General features: G+C 26.5%; 3 protein-coding genes across 8 annotated transcripts in view; 2 read left to right on the top strand and 1 right to left on the bottom strand.

Annotated features, from left to right (window-relative positions):
• The first annotated feature begins 4,952 nt into the window (after nt 1–4,952).
• On the top strand, nt 4,953–9,628 carry LOC132931699 (mitochondrial 2-oxoglutarate/malate carrier protein-like). Its single transcript, XM_060997640.1, is given in 6 exon segments — nt 4,953–5,357; nt 5,472–5,711; nt 5,784–5,865; nt 5,867–6,089; nt 8,485–8,584; nt 8,661–9,628. Coding segments are annotated over 6 exon segments (924 nt in total). The 5' UTR covers nt 4,953–5,298; the 3' UTR covers nt 8,881–9,628.
• Nucleotides 8,893–10,928, bottom strand: LOC132931700 (COMM domain-containing protein 3). Its single transcript, XM_060997642.1, has 4 exons — nt 10,730–10,928; nt 10,444–10,612; nt 9,638–9,912; nt 8,893–9,350 (listed from the first exon to the last, which is right to left on the bottom strand). The coding sequence occupies exons 2-4, from the start codon at nt 10,592–10,594 to the stop codon at nt 9,177–9,179; spliced, it is 600 nt and encodes a 199-aa protein (XP_060853625.1). The 5' UTR covers nt 10,595–10,612; nt 10,730–10,928; the 3' UTR covers nt 8,893–9,176.
• Nucleotides 10,929–14,297: 3,369 nt separating this feature from the next.
• LOC132931966 (polypyrimidine tract-binding protein 2) overlaps nt 14,298–17,704 on the top strand; it is a 178,716-nt gene continuing 175,309 nt past the window's right edge. For 2 of the 6 annotated variants that reach the window (XM_060998096.1, XM_060998094.1), the window contains exon 1: nt 14,298–14,573. The gene's annotated coding sequence lies outside the window, so the exon portion shown is untranslated. The remainder of the gene's footprint in view (nt 14,574–17,704) is intronic. The other 4 variants (XM_060998102.1, XM_060998100.1, XM_060998099.1 and 1 more) reach the window with 4 other exon arrangements.

Below are 17,704 nucleotides of genomic sequence, written 5' to 3'. Positions count from 1 at the left end.
GTCGTATGTAGTAATAATTAGTAAGAACAAATACCTAACGTAAAAATAAGGGATAGGTATATGATATTATATACAGTTTAATTTTTTTACGGTAGGGGATAGGTATCTTATAATACAATTTATAAATAAACCTATGATGGGCTCAGGGCTATGACTGCTATGAGTAATATGAAGTATATTGCCAAAGTTTATATTTAAAGTGGAAACTAATTTATAACATTTTTGTCCATTTATTCAAATGAAAAATAATAAATATTAATTATTTTTATTAATTATATTATTATTATTATTATACATATAATTAACGTTTTTAGTTTTATTAATAATATATGTCGAAAGACACAGAAGTTCGTATTTATAGTATAATATTTTTTATGTTATAAAAGTTAGTAAATATTTTGACTGAAAAAAATCCTTATTTTCCTTGAAATGGTTCGTGAATGGTGAATGGTAATAATTTGTCATTATTTTAAAAACAAATCATGAAAAACTTGATAGTTTACTTATGCAATATGTGGTCAGTTTGAATTCAATACATTAAAAAAACTATTGAGTAGACAGTTCTTATCTATTATCTATACCTACAAACAAAAATTTCTGGGCAAAGATAGAAAAATAGAAAATTTGAACTTAAAGTTCTTAAATAAAAATGTGCACATGTCTTTATAATATTTTAAATTTTTAAATATAAAACAAACCTTAGGTATTTAAACAGAAAATGTTATAATTTAAATAATTTATGAATTTTCAAGATTTTAAATACCTATAGGCTATATTAGGTAAATCAAATAATAAAAATAAATAATTGTGTGACATTATCTCAAAATGTTAATAACGGAAATTCGAGCAAGATGAGAAAACTTTTTTATTGTATTTTAAGTAGTTAGCTCCTACCCGACCTAACCAATAATAGTATTCGATTTCCACCTATGTATTTAACACGATCTCTTTTATTATTATTACTTATAATTTAAACTTAGGTATAACAAGTACAATTACAAAAGTACTTTAATTATTACAGATAATATCGATTCTTGAGTGCGTAATAATAATTTTAATGTTGAATAATATAGGTAGTATGCTTCCAACCGGGTATTTAGTATTTCGTATCCTCAAAACGTGATCATATTTTCTTATTACCTACTTACATTTAAAATAACAATTATAAGCAATATACCTATATTATAATATAATATATACGCAGTGTAGTGTTGCGTGTCCTGTTATACCTCTTGAAGAAAATCACAATCATATAAATTGAAACGGATGAATTATGTGAGTGATCAATGACGTATAGAATTATTGTATTTACCTATAGAACTATATAAGCTATAACAAGTATTTAATTTAATATTTTGTATTATTGTAAGCTTTATTGTAAGATATTGGGTAATTTCAAATGCGTGTAAACTTATCTTATTATGTTTTCACTTGAAAATTTTGAAATCACAAATGTATAATTATAATCCCATATACTATAATCCCATATACTGGCAACAAGCATAAATATTATTGAGATAATTTTTAAATTTTGATTAACATTAAATCGTTTTAACCACAAATAAAGATTGAAGAGTATTGCAGTGAATTATTTTGATGGTATCTATACTTTAACTTTTAAACTACATTATGGCGAACCTATTGTGGTTATATACTTGCATGAATACTACCATCGAGACTTTACTAAAGGTTATAGGTATCTCATTTAGTATTTACCATATTATAAAATTTTTATCAATGACAAATACCTATTTAAATTTAGATATAAATTAATAGTTGATTATCACGCTGATCGCTAGGGTATATTTTGTATTTATACCTTGGGTACTAACTACTAAGTACTAAGTATAGGATAGAATACTTGTTTTAAAGTCTAATTATAATATATGAGTATTAATACACATACGTACAAAAACATACACATAGTATATTATATAATTGATTATACAATTATTAGATACTTAGTAGTTAGTATAGTAGTATCGATAAGTACTGTCGGAAATAAATGGATAGGTATAGTTGATAGCCGGTATAGGTAATATATACATATTACATACATAAACATATAACATTTTATCGTTTTATTTATAAGCATAATGTTACGCGTGCATAATTAATCGTAAAACTTAGGAACGTTTAATACTGTATTACTGTTTATATTGAATTAATCATACAATTCATTGAGCAAATAGTATCTATGCACAATACTCTCTAATGCATTATTCGTAGTAAATAATATAAAATATTTATACATAGGTATAGGTGTATATGTACAAATAGTCAGCTCAAAACTCTAAAAATTTGATAAAAAATATTGAAAATAATTTTATAATTCTTAACTGTTTAAGAAGACGCCATACCCGCAGGTGTTGTCTTCGTCTTACAAGTACGTAACATAACAAATGTACGCTTAGCAGTTCACGTTTAGCTCCGTTAATTTAAAAATTAGAGTAAATCGACCTATTATGAAACTTGGTGTAAGAACATCTGTGTTCGTATGTTGTTTTTTTATGATTGTTAAATTTTTTAGCCTGTTATTGGCGTATATAAAAATGCTCAAAACAGTCATAACTCACTTAAAAACTAAGTAGTCGTAAAAACCAACATACGAACATAGATAATGTTCTTACCATCTAGTTTCATAATAGATCGATTAACTCTAATTTTTAAACTAACGGAGCTAAACGTGATCTCCTGAGCGTAGATTTGTTATGTTATACGTAGGTACTTGTAAGACGAAGACAACACCTACAGGTATGGCGTCCTCTTAACATATTGATCTTCTTCTTAAATAATAAAGAAATTGATTGCAATCATTGCAATCCATACCTTAAATCAGGGGTGGCTCCAGAGCCTAGGTTATAATTTTACAAAATCTTATAACAAAAAGAAAACAACAATTTTTACAACATAAATTCAAGACGCCTATTTTTTAAATTGGCGAAAATATCAATAATATGATCTATTTGATCTAGAAATCTAGAATATTTATTTTATTATAAACATTAAGTAGGCAATAAAATAATAATATCATAGTATCATACTATAGTATATTTTATATCAATATAGTTTATTTATAGCCTTATTGGTTCTTCGTAAGAATAGATAGCAGCCAGCAGGTATACATCGTATACACCATCGTAAGCTCTATGGCTCATATAGTCTATATTATGACAATATTATAATATGCATTTTTTGTTAACAATATAATTTTTTTTATAAATACGGGCTTTGGGGGGGTTGCGGCCCCTAGCCCCCCCCCTAGAGCCGCTCCTGCCTTAAATTTAATTTTAGCATCATCAATTGGCTAGTTTCAAAATGTTAAAAAAACCGGAGAAATCACTTCTGTAGTTTAGTACGATTTCAAATGTACCTCGTAGATCACTATATGTTTGTAATGCAATAATGTTAAATTTTAATTAAATTATTGTATATTTGTATAAGTAAATATGAAAGAAAATAAAATATTACAATTATGCGAAATAAGAGATGGGTTGATGTGGATCTTTATTTATTTGGACAGTCCAGAAATGTTTCATATAATCATATATTAATTTATTGTTATTAATTATTGCTTATTTCAAGCGGTTGAAATAATTTTTCCTGAAAATTGTTTGTCGATATCATAGAACAATAGAACGGTCAACGATGCAAATAAGTTTGTGGTATTAATAATAACTTAAAATTAGTCTAATTTATTTTAATTTAATTGTGTATAATATAAAAAACAATAATAAAAGTAGGCAATGTTCAAAAAGGTTTCATATGTCTACGTTTATCTAATATTTTATTAATTCAAACAAAATAACTAAAATAGATGGAGAAAAAGTTGTTATTTCTTATTTAAAAATCAAATTTCATCAAAATTTGAACTTTAAAGTTCATAAGCCACGCTTATAAAAACTTCCAGAGATTATATACGTTTTCATTATTTTTAAATTATCTATATATTATGAGGAATTTTGAATTAAATTTTCAAAAATGTTTAATTTAAAAAATAACCATTTTAAATGTTTATTAATAGCTCAAAAAGTTTAAGTACATTGCAATATTCTTTTGTTATCGGTTGAGATCGTAGATTCTGAATAATGTAAGTAGTTCCTAAATAACAAATGTATAAATATTTTGGTTTTTGAGTGCTATATAGACTCCTTTATGCAGCTATGCGTAACTATTATTATTATTTATTATATTATGCAGTTAGGCTACTTGTAAGTTATAATTTGTATGATACATGTAAGCCTAGAACTGAAACAAATTTAAACTATGAAGGTTGGATTTTGTTGAAAAAAAAGCTGGTGGGTTTAAAATGTATACAATTACGCTAGCGTCTCTAGTAGATTGACCAGGGGGGAACGTCAAAGACAAATAATTTAATTAGGTACCATTTAGAATTTTTTTGTTTTAAAAATTGGAGATTCTATGTTATATAACCAATAGGTTTACCCAAACAAAATGCTAGCCAATCTTCGGTCCTGCGCATCATACACGTAAACGATGTCTGAAATATTCTCGTATGGATCCATGAGATCAAGTATGGTGACATGGTGTATTTAGTTATGTTTGGATTTGGAATACGAATCCACTGTGAAATACATCGAGTAATAGGAAATTCTATTAATCGTATCGAAAGCAGTCGGCAGTCGTAAGTCGTAAATTCTCACAACCGCGTATAGTGTATACCCGCTAGTCAGCTGTTTCCCGCGCTAACTCCGAGCGCTTTTGGCAGCCGAGGTTGTACGCACGCCCACGGACATGTCCTTGCGGCTCCACCGAATAGATTATGTTATTTTTTTGTTTATTATTTTTATCATTATATCTGTGCCTCGTAGAAAACTCGTCGATGTATAGAATATTTAAATATAGTAAATATTATACATTAATATTATTTCGATAGTCAATAATAATATAATGTGTGCACAATAATAATAGGTAATGATGTAATTTATATTATTCTAATATTCCGGTGGCCAGTGTCGAACGTTTAAAGTTTTTTATTTTTGTTCAATTATTAATTTCTCTCTCCTCCGGTCATCCCCTCTCATTAAATTCGCGCCGACTGGCCGACTGTAAATCAATTAAATTCAGTGGGGATATCGCGAACGGCGGCTCGCGCGCTATAATAAATCATTTAAAAATTAATACGCACTCTTCGAATTTCCTACAGCCGTGACAGACACACACTGTGAGCAGTTGTGAATATAAGTGCCGCAGTGACATGTTCAAGAAAGACCTTTAAATCTCTCATACAATACTTAGAGCAATTGAGCACGCACAAACATATACACAAACGCCATCATGAGTGATTCCGTGCCTTTACCGCCTCTGGTCAAGTTCTTCAACGGCGGACTATCCGCGTAAGTACCAGCAGCCGCGGGTTACGCACATGGCCTATTACACGGCCCGTGACAATACCTAATATTATATCATTCATTACTACTGTTATTGTTGTCATGGCGTACGTTTTATAGGACTGTGGCCACCGTCATAGTGCATCCGTTGGACGTGCTGAAGAACCGCATGCAGATGGCCGGACGCGACGTCACTGCCACTGAAGCGCAAAAGTCCATGGGCGGCATCGTTCGTTCCATGATCAAGGAGAAGGGTGTTACGGCGTTTTATCCCGGACTGTCCGCCGGCATCCTGAGACAAGCCACGTATTCGACCACGCGATTGGGCATGTACAACTCGTTGTTCACAATTATGACTGGGTGAGTGTTGTCAGAACACACCAACATTCACTTTTGTGCTATGAACAACGCGTCTGTTGCTTATTCGTATAGGGAAGACAACAAACCGCCTAATCTGTTGGTGAAACTGGGCTTGGCCCTGGTGTCTGGTGTGACTGGTGCTGCTGTCGGTACCCCCGGCTGAAGTAGCACTCATACGAATGACATCTGATGGACAATTACCATTGTCGGAAAGACGTGGTTACACTAGTGTTTTCAATGCATTAGCCAGGATTGCTAAGGAAGAAGGTATTGCTACATGGTGGAGAGGATGCATTGCCACAATGGGAAGGGCAGCTGTTGTCAATATGGCTCAACTTGCATCATATTCTCAATCAAAAGAAATTTACCTCAAGAGTGGTGAGTTAAAATGCTATGGACGATTATCTATACGTGGCTTGGGCCCAATTTTATTGAATAAATTTATGGTTTTATAATGATTGATGAAGCATGCATAATATCTGTACTTCAAACATTGTAAATAACTTTATAAATGTCATTGGATTTTTTATAATTATTTCCATATTTAATCATAAATATTAAGTAGGTAAATAATATATTATTAATTAATTAACAGTATATTTAAAAAAATTAATTTTGGATTAGTCAACTTATCATTTAACAACAATTTGAATGTGAATGACTGGTATTCAGATGATCAAACCATAGACATATTAATTAGCATGTCTATCATACCAAACTATATGTTGCCAAATTCCAACATTGCTAGTCAATAGACCCAATCATATGATGGGACCTAGAGTATATGCCATATTTTTTTAAATATTGTTATCTTTGTTATTAAACTTCTTTCTTTTTCTACAAATATTTGTTCCTCGGGGAGTTCAGTTTCTACTATCAATTCTATATGTTTAATGTTTATGGATCAAACTATATATTAAATATTTAATAATAAGTTGTATGCATGGTTGTATGAACATTTTAAAATAATCATTTATTTAATCATTTGACAGTAAATAATTAAAGATGAAACAACATATGTTATGATTTATAATAATTGGCTCTCTAATATAGTAATAATTATCTAAAATATTTCAACAATTTTAATTCAATAAAATAGAATCATTCATGAGACACCTCTTGATATAAATAGATTTTGAATTTACAAATTGATTCCCAGCTTTTAATACATTAGTGATATTAAAACTTAATTAAGCTAATTAAAAGGTTTCACAAATTGCATTTAGTCTTTTCATTTTTTTTGCTGTATTTACCATTGTTTTAAAACGAGTGCTTAATTATCTTTATTTTATAATTCACAATTATTAATTAGGTTAAATTTTTATATTTTTTTTTAGTATAAAAATAAAACTAAATGTATTTAAACATCATGTCAGTTTTATTTTATGAATTTTTTATTGAATTAAAAATTTTTATTTGATATTTTTTTTCTATTCAAAATCCTATAAAGAAGATATAGTTGAGTTCTTATAAATACATTTTAATTTCTAGAAATAAAAATAAATTAATTGCACTTATCTTATCTGTGGATAATAAAAACTAGATATATTACAATTCTTTTGAATTATTAAAATCAATCATGTGATTGCTTTCTTTTATTATGTTACGAGATTTCTCAACCAATATAGGTACTAATTATAATTTTCAGAGTATTGACAATAGCTATGTATCTTTTAATTGAAATACTTAAATTATTTTATGACCATCTCTAAATTAATATATTCAAGTGATTTATAATGATTATATATTCCTGAGTTTCTCTTACTTTTAAAAATTATTGACAAAATTAAAAAATATATTATTATTGGAATTCTGTATAATTTGTATTAATGTAGTATGCTAATTAGGTAATAACAATTAATTCTTAAATATAAAGTTTATTTTTAGTAGGTATTTGACTATACTTATAATTAATCCGTTGATTATAAAATAAAAATTATCTATATATTATGTATTAGTGCATTAATGGTGTTAACTACTTTATTGTTCACTATTTATGTATATAAGTAATTGCCAATCTATCTATTAATTAAAATCTAGTTTAATATTGTAGAAAATTGTTATGAAATACATCATTAGATATAAATAATAATTAATAATAAATCAGAAATATAAAATATGGGAATTTTGTACCTAAATGTATTTATTATTTCATTAATATAATAAACTATTTTATTCAAAGTTAAAAAATATCAATAATTAATAATAATTGTTATTATAAATTTAATATTAAAATTTTATTCTATGCCAAAAAAAATAAAATATGTATAATAAATTTTAAATAACGAATATTTTTTCAGTAAACTAGAATAATTTTATTTTATTTAGATTTTATTATTTATTTTTGTCATTTTTAATTTATAATTTTAGGTAATTTAAAAAAATAAAGAATTTATTCATGATTCATCTATATTTGAAAAGAATAGTATTAAATTACAAATAAATTATGGGTAATATATAGCTTAAATATAATCATTCAATTTTATATAACAACTTAATAAATTCAAAAAATAATTACTAACAAATACCAAAGTTTTATAATTGTATTCATCATTGTATTAATCTTAATTAGTGTAATGTCGTTATATCGTTAAACTATAATGTACAAGAGCATTGTGTTTATATTTTTTATAATAGGCAGCCTAGTAGATCAATTATTAATACAATTGTTTAAACACATATATAATATTATGTTAAAGTATATATATTAATAATATTATACTATTGTTAAAAAAAAAATTAATTTAATGGTATTCAACCGATGTTGTTTCAGGTTATTTCAAAGATAATATTGTATTGCACTTTGCTTCATCAATGACTTCTGGTGCCATTACAACTGTAGCCTCACTGCCTGTAGATATTGCCAAAACTAGGTATGAATAAAATAGAATTCAGATAAAATGTTGGTATAAATTACTATTACAATGATCGTTTAATTCTATTTTGTAGAATCCAAAGCATGAAAATTATTGATGGAGTACCGGAATATACTGGCACAATAAATGCTATGGTGAAAGTAGTGAAGAATGAAGGTTTCTTCAATTTGTGGAAAGGCATCGTGCCATATTTTGCAAGAATTGGACCTCATACTGTATTAACATTTATAGCTTTAGAAAAGTTCAATGAAGCATATAAAGTTGCTGTGTTTGACAGACAGTCAAAAAAATAAATATTAGAATAGTTATTAACTAAATAATTTATTCATACATTCTTACAATTTATACTTTATTTTTGTTTAGTTTTATTTTATGTTAAATATTCTGTTTTTTTTTTTACGTTTATCCTTGTTAAAATTGAATTGTTTTTTCCATGTAATTTAATTTATTGTCTTACAGAAATTAAAAAAAAATATTTATATAATATATTAAGACTGTAATAGAATATATTATGTAATAAGAAAAATTAGGAATGAGTAAATACATAGTATAGACTATTGATTGAATATGATACAATATTTTATGAATCTTAATTGGCTGAAGCAATTTTTTCTAAATGCCGAACTGCGTCCTTTAACTTAAATACTAATTCTTGAAGTTCCTGTGTATTACAGACAAAATCAATGTATTTGATCGTGCCATTGTCTATTGTCTTCAGCCGCACATTGTATAAGAATTCAGATACGTCATCAAAAACACTAGACTAAAAACAGATACATTTATTGTTATTGTAATAATTAGTAAACAAATAATGTTATAGTTTATAAGCACATCACATTATTTATCGAGTTATATGTATATAGTTAGATAATATAATTTAAAGTTGACTGGCGCACAATGTGCATTGTTCATTAATCAAAAAAATAATATATACTATTTAAGCGGCAAATGATATGTAACGCGACAATAATTTTAAAATAGATTAAAATTTTACAGTTAAAATTGTTATTGCTTATTGGTAATAAAAAATTATAAATATGATATACTGACTTGTACATAGTAGTTGAGGCGGCATTCAACATCGACCACATTAGCCAACGATGTAGTGGTCATTTTGGAAACTTCCATTAGACGTGGTCTAACAGATTCATAGGTTTTAATGATCTCTGTTAAACGATCAGTATTAGCCAAAACTAGTGTTTGTAAGTTTTGGTTCAATGATTTTCCATCTAAACAATGTCTATTAGCAATTGTAAACAGAACTACTAATGAAGCATACGCTTCTTTAGCAATATCTTGTTTAGATGTTATATTTATGGTAGACTCTGAAATAAAAAGAGATTTAATAGAAATTATTAATTAAGTTAAAAAATGTTAATTAATTAATTTAAATTTGTGTAAATGTGTACCTAAATAAGTAGAAAATAAAATTTTAATTAGGTACATAACAAATAAAGATTATTAAACACAAATGCGTGATATATATAAAAAATTAATCAATACATTCATCACTCCATTCAGAATCTAAAATGTTGAATGATGCTTTTATACATTATTGATAAAATATAAGTAATCTATTATACTACATTACTACAAGTAACAATAGGTATGAATTAAATCTACAAGATTATCGAACAAGTAAAATAATAACTTCATGTAAAAAGTTGAATAGCATGTCACTATCGTGAGAATACATCTTATTCTATAATACATGATTTTATGATGATAAAATAATATTATAATTTATAGTAAAATCAATATTATAATTGTTGACAAGTTTATAAACTAAGAAAAAGATTTTTTTTTTTAAATAAGATTAGATAGATTTTTAGTATTGTGTGATACTTGGCTCTTACCATCGGGTAATGTTTGTTCCGATGTATCACTCAATAATGTTCCCAGTATCTTTTCAGCCTTTTGTAGTAATGTTTGAAAACATTGGTCGTTGATCAGTGCTGGGTTGCACAATCGTTTCAGTCCCAGTTCAATTTCAGTTGATATATTCATTTTGGCTTTAAACAGTACCTAAATAATTTTAAATCGAAATATATAAGTTGCTACAAATCTAATTTTAATTATATATTATTTAATCACAACATTATTTATACATATACAAATTAGACATAAAATTATAATATTTACCTTAGAATCTTAGATAGATCATAGAATATTGAACAATACTTTGAACCTTGCTTTATATGACTATGTATAATATAGTACCTACTAATTACTATATACCTGGAATGATTTGTTATTTAAAAAGACCATTTTAAGTATTAAATTAAAAAAATTTTGCTTGTATTTTAAATTGTATGTATTATTATTTACAATTTAATATTTATCAATAACTTGTTATGATAAAAATAAAATGTATAGAAATTAGATAACACTATCGAAGCAACGACTATAGCGCTCGTGACGGTTTTATACTTCACATAAAAAATACCACTCTCACAAGTCACAAAATACAATTTTAGCACTATGATGTATGCGGAAAAAAAATAATATTTTAAGACCTACTCATCGATTCTGTTTACTCAATTCATTTTTTTCAAGTAAGTATTAAATACAATTTGAATATTATTTCTTTTTTTAGAAGCTATATATTAATTAGATATAACATATAGATATTGTTGCACGCCCGTCGCCCGTTAATGTTAAATCATTGAATAATTATATCGGCCATACGACTATTTATTTTTATTTATTGAATATTGTATTGTAATTTATTAATGGACACATGGTGTAATAAGGCGGAATAATATATTAATATTATGTAAAACAATATATTATTTAGAAATAGGTATTCTAGTTTATATATCTTTTTACAGTTAATGATTGTCCTTGATTGCGTTTTCAAATGTCTGTTCCTTACTGATGTATTCAAGTATTTACTATACAACAGCTATGATCGATAACATATTTAATTATGAATTATATTGAGATCAGAGTCACTGACAACATAAAACTTTACATTTATTGTTCATATTTCTTGTGGCATACACAGTAATTTAATAATACCAGCAATGCACACTTAGTTGCTTATCTACGACGCCGCGTGATTATAGTTGCACCATCAGAATTTATTAATCGATAAAATAATTACTTTTATTAATAATAAAACAAGTAGTCAAAAAAACAGTCTGATATTATGTCAACTGTCAAGTAATGTACAAGTGTGTAATAATAGTTAACGCCGAGACCTAAGTTTCTCATCATAATATTATTTTGACTTCTATAATACGCAACGTGACATGTCACATTAAGTCTGTTACCACACAATTTAAAAAGCCCGCAAATTGAATGTTCTAAAATTTTTAATTTTATCTTTTTTTTTAAATTTTTACCATAGCCATAGTTAAATATTCTGTTGTTCATTAATACATTTTATGCGATTTTAATAAGGTTGTAATAAGTACCTATTCAACAATTTTTTTTATTTTAAAATCTATACTAATAGTAGATTATAAGTACATTTATAACGAAAAATAATATATGTACACGAAGACATGAGAGAGTACCTACAAATCTATCGATAGTACTTCTGAAGTATTAAACAATATTGTTTTTAAATTGTTTATACATTTAATTTTTTTCAATACTTAACCCAAACAGTTAATATTGTTATCTATATTGTTTGCTATATTAAAAAAAATATTCTCTCCTTGCTATTTAATACTGCATTATTAACTCTTTTTCAGTACTTACTACCAGTATTCAGGCACGTATCTGAGGGGGCGGTGGGGGCGATCGCCACTCCCTCCCGAAAGCTCGTATTATAGTCTATCTTAGTAGTTAGTATATATCTTATAACTTATAAAATTATAGATATTTTATGATCTGTAATTTTTTTAATAAATTTGTATAATAATTACGAATTTATGATTTAAGATAGTATCGGTTCAATCGTGATAATGATTGAGATAGATAATAATATATATATTTTTTTAAGAGGACGTCGCACCCGCATTTGTTGTCTCTGTCTTACACACGTACTACATAGACAAAACGCGTTTACGCAGTCTGAGTAGAACTCGCTCAATTTCGGTTCTATACTAAATATACATAGGTACAATATTTACCTACCTATTATAAAATTAAAAGATGGCAGTATATTTTGGAGGGCAAAACGATGAGTTTTTTCCATTATTTCCAATATAACGTTTATTATATCGTTTAAAAATAGCGAAAATTTCGAAATTTTTAAATAACCTTTAACTTTTCAAAATTTTAATTTAAAAAAAAACTCATCGTTTTGCCCTCCATAATATTGTCATATATTATTTTTATAACAGGTACCTATATTTACTTTAAGAACCGAAATTGAGCGAGTTCTACTGAGACTGCGTAAACACATTTTGTCTATGTAGTATGTGTGTAAGACGGAGACAACATATGCGGGTGCGACGTCCTCTTAATATAAGATTACATCGGCATAAATGTATTATTGTCTATGGAGGATATGGACTATTTCTAAAAAAATTAATCGCCCCTCCCAAGATGAGGTTCTAGATACGTGCTTGTTGTTACTACCAGTAGCGTGGCAAACTTGAGATTTTTTAGAGACCATATAAGTAGTCTAATATTCCATCACCCCACCTATTTACTTTTTTTTATTTCTATTTTTAACCTCTATTGTATTAAGTACTTAATTATTGTCTGTAGGCCATTACCCACTCATCCACGATCCACCATCTATAAAAAATTCAGAGGCGGCCGCCTCTCGATTATCGCCTCTTTATCACGCCATTGCCTATTGGCTATTAACTACCTATTTTAATAAATCACTACGTGAACAAGCGACTGTTTCGTCGAAACTTATAACATAATCTTTTATACTTTAATTCCACCAATTGATAGATATTTGAAAGTTTAACATTGCATTGGTCGATATGACTGATAATGGTAATTAAAAGGAAAAAGCGAGAATATTAATTACATACCTACAGTATATATTGATACCATCCCGAAAAAATGTTAAACTCACAACCACCAGTAAAAAATGCTGAAATTATGCCTCATGAGTCATGGTGTACATGTGCTATATTTATAATTTATTAAATGTAAATGATCTCCGGAAGAAAATTAAAAAAATATAAGAGTATTATGTAAAAGCTGAAGATGTTTGTATTTGTACGAAAAAAATAAATACATATCAATGACGATTGACGAAAACTACAAAATGATGCACACAAAATTGTTTGTGTTGTTTGTATAATATAACAATAATAAACACTACCCCCATTTATTCTGTATGACAGAATGTATTATAATGTTTATTGTTTATAACAAAATCAATAATGATCGAAAGATTGAATAGTGCCGCTTTTGTCACATTTACTGACAGTTTGTCCAGTTTGACTTGACTAACTGATTCATGATTCATGAGTATAATTTAACTTAGTTTTAATTTGGGTGTACCGCGCGAGTGTTCAGTGTATGACCGACCAGACGATAATACCGGGCACCGGCGTGTCGTGACCTGGGTTTTTGGCGCAAATATTATTCTTTTCACAAAAGGCCAAGTGTATTTTCCCGCGTATTTCATAATAATAATATATCACCCGTCTTGCAAAACCCATGGCGCGCACTGGTGTTATCGCAGCTCGTCGTACTGCATTATCAAGTAGATAAAAGATACTAAAATGCTGTTACCGGACGTGTAAACAAAAAAAAAAAATAAAAACATTATTATTGTTTATGTTTTAGGACTTGAATGTTGTGTTATTATTAGTTTTTTTATTATTATTATTATTATCGATAATCCATAAACAGGTGGTCGCATGTATTTTTGTTGTGGCGTGTCCAACTACTTTGTGGTCGCGTGCGAATTCGAATACTCGTTTGAAACAAATTTTATTACAGCATAGGTAGTGAGCATAGTATCTAATGCCTACTTCTATAATATTTTAGTAGTTCAGTACTCCAGCGTGGTGTTGTCATATAATTTTGAAACAACTCCGAACTCTACTTGGAACTTCCAGTGGTGAGTAAAGCCGCTTTTATGAAGCATAATATATTATTTATAAAAATGATATGGACCTCATAAAGTCATTAGTAATAATCTGTTGTGCTTAGGTTCCGTTATAATTATTTGTTAATAAATAGTATAAAAATACAAGCAATGCTGATGTAATACATGCAATCATACAAAATATTTTGTACAATTTAACATTCAGTTTTAAATATCATTAATGAATAACTAATGACTGTTTTAAGTCCATTTCAATTTTTTTTATAATTTAGATCTGTGTAATATATATAATATACACAATTTATAAAATTTATGTAATTGTATTTGTTGATATCAAAATACTTAAAAACTAAATTAATTTTCCTTATTTTTTTAAACTGTCTAAATACATTATTAGCGCACACATTACAATGTTCTCAGTTACTTATCGACAGTACCTAATTATATTTTATATATTATAAACTTAAAAATAATTTAGGTGTAGTAAAAATACAATGATTGGGTATTGAATTACTATTGACTATTGAGTACATGTCATCTTGCTGTATAATTTGTTACCATAATAAATTAATAATTATAAATCATTACAGAATAGAACTAAATGTATCATAATTTGTCTAATCTAATTCAGATCCCATGTGTTACCATGTATTAATATATTTCTTGCATTTTTAAAAAAATATTTTGTAAATTAATGAAAATATTTATGCTTTTAAATATTAAATTTAACTACTAAATGCATTATTCAAAATTAGTTATTTTTTCATAAATGTATTGGTAATTTTCTAAAGGGATGATAGAACCTAATATGTTTTCTAATTTTAATGCTACTTATTATTATGATATAATTTATATTTAATTATATTATTACTATTATTCAAACAATTATATTTTATTGGCATATTTTTATCACCATTTTTATTAGAATTTTTATATAAATATATTATTGAATTTCAATTTTCTTTGATAGGTGTGTATATAGTATTTATAATTATCGATAGTACATATAATTGATATACATGTGTAATAATTATGTAACATGACATGACACAACTAACTGTTGACCAATACAATAACATATTTACACTCAATTAACTATAAGGGCTTTTGCCAATATACACCATGTAAGAACAACAGTTCACTGTATATATTAGACATCAATACACTATTGACTACCATATTCTATAAGACTACAATACAGTCACCTACCGTTGTATAACTTTAAGTTAAATATTTTGCAAGTATTAATTGTTAAGTATTTAGTAGGCAACATAATAATATCAACTGTCATTGAGTCTTGGTTATTTAAATTTATTTTAGATCCTTTATCTCTATCGACCCCGGCTATGGTAATTATATCCACAGGGTCTCGCGACTCCTTTTTATTTTTTTATTTAACCGGTCGTTTTCCTGACCATGTTATACTTATGCATGGTTATAGTTATAACTAGTAAATATGATAATATACACATATGTACATATTACTACACATATGGACATGCATGTTGGTTTACAGCTTAAAACCTAGATTTATCTTAGACTGGATAAATAATTTTAGTATTTTTCTTGTATACAACATTAATTATTCATGTTTTAATTTAATTTTAAATTCAATATTCTTATAATAATTCATATTTTGTAAACCTTTTAAACAAATATTTATAGGCCCACTAAATCTAATATTAATTATCAGGTGCAGCTTATGTTGTTAATGTTTAAGGATTTATACTAAACATTTATATTATAAAAGGTTAAATTTATTTAAAGTTTATCTTATATATACTATAGTAAACTAAAAATGGCTTAGAATTATTTTTCAAATGTGATTTACTTTTGTAAACTGGCTTGTATCAAGGAGAATAGAATAAGTTGAACTACTTAGGCTGAATATTACATTATTGATTTTTTTTATAGTACCTATACATTTTATAAAGAATAGGAAAAATTATTGTTTTAATTTCTAAAAACTAAATAGAAGTTAACATTTAGCACAGTATAGTATAAAATATATAATAAATTATATTGTTTATAATTTATGATTTTTCACTATTCTTAAATTTTAATTATATTATTCTTTAAATACTGATCATTTTGTTCTAACAATTGCATGCACTATGTACATAAAATAAACCACTTTAAAGTAGGTAGATAACATTCAAATTGAATTGTTATGATATTCACTTCGGATTTTGAGTGGAGTGAAGGAGAATTGACTTTTATCACCATTTTTATTATTTTATTTTTTACATCACTTTTATTGGTAGTTATAAAGACCCTTATTTTTTTTACATAAAATCTTATTGTATACATTAATGCTGTATCTAAATTGTATTTAGAGTGTCAGAACTGTATAATATTTATAAAGGTTTTAAAGAATATTGAGTAAACTAATGATATAATTGACTTTAATTACAAACATTCTGATATTTTAAATAACCATTTATATTAGTAAGCTTTAAATGTATTTAACTATAGAAGATTTAATAATTATACTTATTAGTTATTTGTAAAAATGTAAAAATGTAGATATTTATTTTTGTAAAGTCATAAGCGCTATATATTAAAAAAAATAATACATAGAAGTATAACTGAAAAAAAAAATAAAGCTCCAGCATAATAATTAATAACACTTAGTAATAAAAAAAAATAGAAAATATTTTTAAAATTATTTATAGTTTGTACATTTTTAGCTTTATTTTCATTCTCAATAATTTACAGATTTATTGATGTTAACTAAGTATACTCATTCTACATCTTGTCACTAATATTGAAATTTTATCATTACATTTTTCTAAACAATTTCACCTTCCCAATCACTTACAAAAAATTTAACAAATACCTAAAGTTAATAATATACTTAATATTACTAGTACAGTAGTACTTTAAATGCACGGTGGACTACCACATTACGAGCTACCTACTGTTGAGAATAAAAAAGTGTAGAAATAATAATAAAAAATGAAAATTCTTATATTATTTATTACCTTTCCCTAATTATTATTAATATTTAAATAAATTTTCATTTGTTTGAACCTTAAACATGCTTATGATAACTAAATAATCACGAAGTATCCATTTACTAAATATATATATTAGTTAACTATTCATTGCCCCGCTGTGTAAATGTATCGGTACTCGGTAGA

Source organism: Rhopalosiphum padi, chromosome 1 (genome assembly GCF_020882245.1).
Source record: "Rhopalosiphum padi isolate XX-2018 chromosome 1, ASM2088224v1, whole genome shotgun sequence".
In the NCBI taxonomy this organism is placed as follows: Eukaryota; Metazoa; Arthropoda; class Insecta; order Hemiptera; family Aphididae; genus Rhopalosiphum; species Rhopalosiphum padi.
The sequence above is the reverse complement of the archived record's forward strand: the minus strand, read 5'-3'. Positions and strand labels throughout refer to the sequence as shown.